General features: G+C 31.6%; 1 protein-coding gene across 1 annotated transcript; it reads left to right on the top strand.

Moving 5' to 3' along the window:
• Positions 1–287: 287 nt before the first annotated feature.
• LOC112591716 (neuropeptide CCHamide-2 receptor-like) lies at positions 288–8,514 on the top strand (the record flags this gene model as incomplete). Its single annotated transcript, XM_025335623.1, is given in 2 exon segments — positions 288–710; positions 7,106–8,514. Coding segments are annotated over 2 exon segments (1,131 nt in total). The 3' UTR covers positions 7,860–8,514.
• Positions 8,515–9,198: the final 684 nt, after the last annotated feature.

The raw sequence follows: 9,198 nt of genomic DNA, 5'->3' as shown, positions 1-9,198 counted from the left end.
CATTTTAGTGAAAACTACACAAACACTATTTTCGACTACTCGCAGCAGTGCAAATTATTTTGTATTAAAATTTTTATTTTGATGCAAATCATCATAGACGTCTATAAAAAGTAATTGGTTTGGTTTGCACTCTCATTAGTGTCAGGGGCCGCCGAAAAGTAAAAATAAAATTCTTTGCTGTAGCAGCACAACTCAACGTTCGTCTTAGTTATTAAATCATTTTTTACCCTTTTTATTATTTTTACTTTTCGTCAATGTTTACCGTTTGGTTCGTCTGTTTGTTTTTCAGCTACAGAACCCGTCGTGGCGGCAGCGACCACGGTCAAAGCAGTCATGGCAGCCATAGACTTCCCCACGAACTCGACAAACCTCAATTCTGACGACATTTATGAATCTTACTCGAACCGGCCGGAGACGTACATCGTTCCCGTGGTGTTCGCCATGATATTCATCGTGGGCGTACTGGGCAACGGCACGCTCGTTTTGGTGTTCATCAGGCACAGGAGCATGCGAAACGTGCCCAACACGTACATACTGAGCCTGGCGCTAGGCGACCTGCTGGTCATCATCACGTGCGTCCCGTTCACGTCCACCGTGTACACGGTCGAGTCGTGGCCGTACGGCGAGCTCATATGCAAGCTCAGCGAGGCCACTAAGGACGTGTCCATCGGCGTGTCCGTGTTTACGCTGACCGCGCTCAGCGCCGAGAGGCGAGTATAGGACATTAAAATCAAAATTTTTAAGGGTTTTAAACGAAAAAAAGTGGTTATGTATTATATTACATATATATATATATATACATATTTATACGTACATGACATGTATTGCTGTTAAATAACAACACGATAAATAAACATTTTGGGGATATTTGGCTGCAAGAGACGTTTTAGATTTGTCAATACGATTAAAATGTTATTTGTAAATAGTCAAATTTTAGATTTTCAAATTAAGTAATTAATGAGGTAAATACTACTTTTTGCGACGACCTGAAACCGCTCTCAAATTTAGAATATTTAAACGCATGCTAACATTTATAGCAGTTATTTTTAACATTTCGAGTTCAAATCTCTTTTACAAAATTAAATATATACTATAATAGTACAATATAATAAAATCAATATAATTTATAAAAAAAAAAAAATTGTTAGCATTATAACTTATTATATTTAATATGTTAAACATTAAAAGTAAAAATTGATAAAATTAAATAAAAATGAATTTAAATTATCTACTGTAATGATTCGTTTAACATGAATCGAAAATAAAATAAAATATTATAAAATTTATCATTTAATATAATTTAAGTTCTTACAAGAACATGTGTATATTTTACAATTAAAAAATGTGATGTATACGATTTGTATCATATTATCCAATAAATTGTATTTATACTTCATTGTAATTTAAATCTATTTAAAATTTATTATGTTTCTGATAATATATTATAAATTTAAAATATAATTGTTTCTAACGATTACATAGGTATTGATAATATAAAAAAAACCTTAATTATATTTTTAACACATTTGGAATATATTGTTATAAAATATAGAATAGTTAAAAAGTAAAATATATATATTCCCCTCCAAATAAAAGTATATATTACATTAATTTTAAAATAATAATATCATCATTAAGTAAAGTTATTTTCAACGATATTTTTAAACGAACAAGTAGAATGTCTAATAACTAATGACAAATGCATGTGTATGAAATATAAATTATTTTTTTGATAAATCAAAATCACAAAATATTTACTCACAACAACTATGATTTGTGTTTGTACCGTACTAACTATGTTGTTTTCATTTTAGTTATTACTCAAACATGGGCATATAAAATAATTTTTTTGAAGTTTATGAAACTGTATTTATTGTATTTAATTTGTTCTAACTAAATTCTCTTTTCCTATGGATCACGGTATGAATGCAGAACGGCTTTAATTATCTTTCATGTACTAGAGACGTCCGAGATCTGGGAAATAAAGATATAAGCCTGTCCACAGCCGCAGGGGATTTTTTTTCGAACGTTTGCATTACTGAGAATTACGGTTGGATGTAATAAGTAAATAAAGACCAAAACTGTTTTAGTACAACAAAACCTCTGTTCGTGAAAGGATTTCACGATGAATAAGTCATCGTGCACTCCAACCACCTCTATCACTAAATATTTAAAGTGTGTAGTGAGAAGTATTATCTGTTTTCTCACCCAAGAGTCATTTTCACTGAAATTCATCGTCGACTTGTACAGGCATATAGATGTCATAAAATGGGTACGGGAATTTCGAGAAGAAAGGACGAGTGTGCACGATAAGAAGAAGAGTGGCTAGCCATCTGTAATGACTGACAATTTCCTCTGAAAAATCAAATAATTCAATGGTGAAAAAATTGTCGTTCAACTCTGAACGAACTTCTTGAGAAATATCCAGGTGTTTCACGACCTATTTTTGATTTATTCGTTAAACCTCACTGTAAGTCACAGACCACAGTGATGCGAACTTTTGAAAAAAAAAAATTTACGGCCGTTAGTGGGCTTGAATCTTTATTTTCTAAAAGTCCTTTGTAATCATGAATCGATTCAAGTTTAATATAATTAAATAAGATATTTATATTATAAATATAATAGGCTGTTAAATTATATTACGATGATCTAGTTATTGAAGCCTTTGATGTTAACAAAAAAAATAATAATTTGAAACGCGTATACTCTATAACCAACACCATTGATTTTTTTCATTTGACACAAAATTTGGGAAAACATTTCTCAGTATAATGTATTTTTGTTGGTTATCAAGTTTTACAATCCTACAATATTTTAATAAATTAACTTTATAATCAGTCTCTGAATTTATTATTTTTTCTTTTTTTATTTTATATTATTTTTTTGGTAGCAATCATAGTAAATACATTTGTTTTGATTTTATTAAATTTTTATATGTGTTAATTATATTGTAGTGAGTGATAGTGAATCAAACATATAAAATTTAAAAGATAAAACATGAAAGGTTAAAACGTTACTAAAAGAAAAAAGAAAATTTTAAAACAAATAAAACAATGTGTTTAGAAAAACTAGAAAACATAAGTGCAATTGTTCCAAATAATAATTTATTTTTATAGAAATACTTGATATTATAGTTATTATAATTCTAAATTTTGCTGTAATATTATTTTACAACCATTATGATTCAATTTTATATTGAAATTATTTATAATAACAGTCATAAACGCTTATAAACAACTAAAACTTACAATGATAACGTCTAAATAATATATTAGGTACATAGGTAATTAATATAAAATAATATGTAAGTATAGTGTATACACTATAGTTGTCCCTGTGTTTTTCATAGCCCGTAAAGAATACATCCGTATTAAATTTGGTTGCATAATGCTAACATGCTCGTAATGGGTGTGAAATGTGGATAAACAATATTTTTGGTCTTTTAATTTTGATGTATATAATATTATCTCATCCACATAGTGAAACCGTTCAATTCGTGAATTGGATATCCAGATTGTGAAATTTGACGAAAATCCATTTAATGAAATGGACAATATCTACATTGTGTACTTGTGTAATTATTATGAAACGATTATTTTTGTTATTTACCGATAAATTATATAATATTATATTTTTATTTATTTTTCATACACTATACATATATTATATTTATTATATGATATTTTAATTTATTTTTCATGAAAAAAAAAAAAATATATAATATTATTATGGTATACGAGTATAATAATTGTATATTATATTTTATAAATAGCAGTATTACCTATAAAATATAATTATTAGGAAATAATATCCTTATTATTTTTTTTCACGGCAATTGATAATGACATAGACTATTTAGTATTTACATAGTATATTATTTTTAAAACATGCACTCTGACTTAATTAGCAAGGAGTTTTGGCTAAACACGAACAAAACAAAAATAAAATCCTTGCCTTCTTGACATTTTTTTAATTATTTCTGGCACTGAAAATTCGACATTTTTATCAACTTGATCATTAGAGAGTAGAGACAAATTAAATTTTTGATTTTTTCAAACACTATTGAACTATCCTTTAAGTAAATCATATTTTGCTCTAAGCTTAAGCAATCTTTTTTGTTTTTGTTTCTTAATCACATAAATTATATTTGGCCGATTTGTAGGTCCCCCTATCAACTTTTTGTACTCCGAATACAACGCATTGATTAATTTCAAAATCGTCTGCTCTTTTTTTGTTTCCCAGTTAAAAATAATTTTAAATAAAGTTCTAAAAGAACATTTTTACTGTATTCAATTATCTACCTTGATCATTTTATCAGCAGCTTCTATTTGACTTTCATGTTCACGTTCACGTTGAATTTATATTAACTTACTTGAATCGCATAATTGGCAAATAATTTTATTATTTTCAGCAATCCCCGATAATAGTAATCTCACTTCAATTTTACAAATGCTGTAGACAATTGAGCGTTTTTAATTTCCTTTATCTGAGATGTATGTTCGAGATCTTCTTCTGTTGTTGGTCCAATTTTTGGATCATTTCTAAATAAAGCTTTATAAAGGTTACGTCCAATTGTTCAATAAAATTAACTATTTTTTTGGAATCAAACAATATTTAATCAGATACTTCAATTTTTAGAACTTCGTTTTCAGCCATCCATGCTTGCAAAATCCTGTCTGATTAGATCTCTCATTACTTCTCTGACTTTAAAAGTGTGTAGGAGAGGAATGGCGAACCTTTTGATAACTGCGTGTGAAATAAAAGATATTGGTTTGATTTTATTTGTCTCGTCTTTCAAAAACTTATCAAATCTTTTTTTCTGCTTAAATAGTAATTAATTTAACATGTAAAAAGGATTTTATTTTCTGTTATATTTAAACTTTACAGTACTTACTATTTACTATAACATATTAATATAAACACATAATTTTAAACACTAAAACAACAAATGTTTTAAGAAATATGATTTGATAATTACAAAAACTAGTTTTTAATAAGAAACCTGTTGCTTCATTTTCTAGCTAATGAATTAATTCTGGGATTATAATTTTTTTGAAAAGTGAAGCAAAAATTATGAATTATATTTGAATTGGCGTATCACTGAAATAATGGACGCGTGTTACAGAGTGACACCCGTGACATAGATTTTCTACACTGGTCTAGGGCGTATGTCATAAATCATAATAATTTGTCGTGCAAAAATAAATAACAAGGATAATATTTTATAATAACACTCCATAGGCAACATTGTCGTTAATAATAATAATCGTAATATACAATTATATAATATAATAATACTATATTATATTCCATATTTTTATTTTCTTATGAAAAATAAATTAAAATATGTATATAATTTATAAGTAATCCACAAAAATAATTGTTTTCTAATAATAAAAAAAGTACACATTATTGGTATTGTCTATTTCATGAAATTGATATCCATATAATGTATTTTCATCAAAATTCGCAGTCTGGACGAATTTCACTATCTGGATATCCAATTCATATAATGAGTGGTTTCACTATGTGAATGCGATAACTTTACATATTATATTCACTTAAATAATAATTTCTAATAAAAATTTCTAAATGTTTATTTTCATCTGCGTTACCAAAGGTAACAAGATCACACCATTAGTGGGGAGAGAGTTTAAGGGTTTAAACCAGCCACAACATTTTCTATAGTTATTTCACACGGTAAACAATTAACTTTATGCGTTAGGTACTCATATACAGAAGACAAAGTTAGTACAGATAATAATATTAATTATGTTTTGCGCGAGCAGTTGATACAGTTTGTTCTTGTTTTGAGTTTAATTAGTCAAAATGTAGCATAAGTAATACTACAAACAATGCAAACGCTTTGAATAGTGGTTTTAATTTGTTCTTAGATTTGTTAAATTTGGATTCATTAATAATTGAGTTAAATCTTTGAATAAGAAAGTAGTCAAATCATTGATTTTGGAATATACTAAAAGTATAGAACTTATATTAGAATATTCTTAAATAAATGAGTCTAATAAACACATACCAGAACAGCTTTCCAAAGTACTTCAAGTATATTCCAACTGTAGCCAAAACTTTTTGTCCAAACATATCATTTTTATAAAAAGTTTTGATGGCTTTACCGTTATTAACCGCAGCAAAGCCCAAAAAGACATTTTTTTCTTTAAAAAAAATTGAATACCATTTGCGAAATGTTACTTTTGAAGATAGACTAACTGATTTAGCATTAGGCTCATGTATATAACAATATGCGTGTCGGTTCTGAAAAAGTAATCAACCGTTTAAAAAAAAAAAAAATTTAAAAAAATAGAAATTTAGAATTTGTGCAGTAAAATTAAATTTTAATTTGTATTATAAACAAACCCTATTAATTTGTTCTAAATATGACTTTGAAAGTAACACACAACTTACAAGTCAATAAAAAAGAAATTACTTATTACAAGTCGAATTAACCGGCGTTGCCCGTGAAAAAATCTTGAGCATAATTTCTTTTGTATGTATAACTGAATATAAAAGCAAAGATTTTTTAAGTTTCAATTGTCCGCAAGAACAGTTAAAATATTTTAATTATTTGTTTTTCTATTAAACGTAACATTTCCAAAAATAAAATGCAGACAAAATTATATTTATCGAGTCTACGTGTTAAATGGATAGCTTAGACCGAATATAAATTACGAGTCTAAAATGTATCCAATTATGATAACCATTTTGGTTTCAATAATCGATGACTATCTTTTATAGACCAAATGATAATCGTTTTTCATGATCCGATAAATCCCTGAGTGAGCCACTCTTTAAAATGTGAATTTCGCAATATCCTTTCATAATCGACGTCTCCTACCTATACCTATATAAGCTACTTCCTGCCACATTTCATCTTCGTAAGTCAAGACATTTTCGAGTTTTCGTGTTGAGCGATCGAATGAATCGCCTATTGCTTTTATAAACGTAGGTATTTATATGATGTGTTTTTTACCATGACGATTAGGTCGACCAAGGACCACGTCAATAATAACGATTTATTTTCAATAATATGCGCTCAAGGAAGTAAAGTCTTAAAACAATAATAATGAATAAGTATATTTCTGTCGTTTAGATACTGCGCCATTGTGAACCCCATACGACGGCACGTGTCGTCGAAGCCGTTCACCTTGATGACGGCCGTAGCCATATGGATACTGGCCGTGGTTCTGGCCACGCCGTCGGCCACGTTCTCGCACCTGGCCACCGAACCAATACCCTTTACGAACATGACCATCGAGTTCTGTTACCCGTTTCCAATGGAGCTGGGCAGCGGTTACGCACGGGGCATGGTCATGTTCAAGCTGCTCGCGTACTACGTGGTTCCGCTGTTCGTGATCGGGTGCTTCTACCTGTTGATGGCCCACCACCTGATGGTGTCCACGCGCAACATGCCCGGCGAGCTGCAGTACGCCGGCCAGTCCGGCCAGATCCGGGCCCGGAAGAAGGTGGCCAAGATGGTGCTGTCGTTCGTCGTCATATTTATGATCAGCTTCCTTCCGTACCACGTGTTCATGGTGTGGTTCCACTTCAACCCGGACTCGCGCGATGAGTACGACGACTACTGGCACGCGTTCCGCATCGTCGGCTTCTGCCTGAGCTTCATCAACTCTTGCGTGAACCCCGTGGCGCTGTACTTCATCAGCGGCGTGTTTCGCAAACACTTCAACCGGTACCTGTTCTGCTGCTGCCCGTTCGCCCGGTCCGGCCCGGTCACCGTCGAGTCCACCATCCAGGACATCAACCTGACGCATGTCAACAGCACGTCTTGCAGGCGTCACAACTCGGTCGTCACCAGCCACGCGACCATGCTCAGCCACGCGACCTGACGGGCGGCCTGCGGTAGCAAGCCCGTCACCGATGGCAAACGCCCCGAAGACTGCAACGTCGTCTGATAACGATAACGCGCTGATAACGAGGGCGGCGGAGTCGTTCGCGCCAAATACGGGGAACACGGGTTTTTGTCTGCTGGTGACGTTCGCGATACTATCAAAAATCTTTATAGTAATATATTATATTTATATTATACAGGTTTAGATAATGATATATTACCGGGTGACGCAGTGACGTGCTCAGCGTTTTTGGTAGGTGTGAAAGATGCGTTATAACCATAGACGGTGATTAGGAGGTGCTTGAGGGGCTTAGCCCCCCAATAATTATTGAACATTTTTCAAAGTATTAAATCGGTACTTATTTTGCAACAATGCAAAGAAAGATTTAAGCCCGTCCCCCTAAAATTCAATCAAATATCCGCCTATGGTTACAACAACAACAAAAAAAACACCATATTCTTGCATTTGACAGTAGGTGCTATAATTAATAATTATTATAATAATAGTATACACCATTAATCGTGTATAAAAGGGTAATATCATAGGGTAAGTTATTTGTAAATAATCGTCTTGACAATATGGCGGCAAATATGCTTTCATCAGTTCATCATATAATTACAACCTATATTATTATAACACATTATCGTTATTAATTAACTCATTAACCTATATTAAATAAATATTTATAAATATATATATATTATATACATATATATATATTTATTTTTGCTCTGTCAATAGACAAAACAAATCAAAAGCGATACCCTCATTACCCTCCCCCGTGAGTTCGTCCCTGGGGTGACTATAATTTAAACATATTTCGTTTGCACGAATAGTATGTAAGTCATAATATTATTATAATGTGCGGTGTAGATGACTGCTGGCGATAGATTTCTACCCATTCGGAAGACGTGTCAGTTACCACGAGCACCCGGTACATGGTGTGTTGCGAACGATGATTACCGTTGGTTATTTTTGCATTTTTGATTGTAACTTGTCGTGAAACGTATGCATTTACTAAATATATAAAAATATGCATTTACGTCTACATAATGACGTGAAAAAACTGCACCGAGGTCAGTCAATCACGGCACGGTCTCATTAAATGCATATTTTAATTTCCCCCGGCTCAAAAATACACCGTCTGTTTCTATAGTATTATGGTCTGATACTATCTTTATTCGTTGGTATATGACGACAACGACACGCCCTCGTCATCATCGCTATATTACGAGTATTATACAAAAACGATTTATTCTTCAAAGTTAGTTTTTCCTTTCTTCTTCCACCACAACTTTATTCCCAAACTCGATGATACGAGTAATGTTTTCACATT

This window comes from Melanaphis sacchari, unplaced genomic scaffold, assembly GCF_002803265.2.
Source record: "Melanaphis sacchari strain LSU unplaced genomic scaffold, SCAv2.0 Contig141_pilon_pilon, whole genome shotgun sequence".
NCBI classification, from domain to species: domain Eukaryota; kingdom Metazoa; phylum Arthropoda; class Insecta; order Hemiptera; family Aphididae; genus Melanaphis; species Melanaphis sacchari.
Note: the sequence above shows the minus strand (reverse complement) of the source record. Positions and strands in the feature narration are given on the sequence as shown.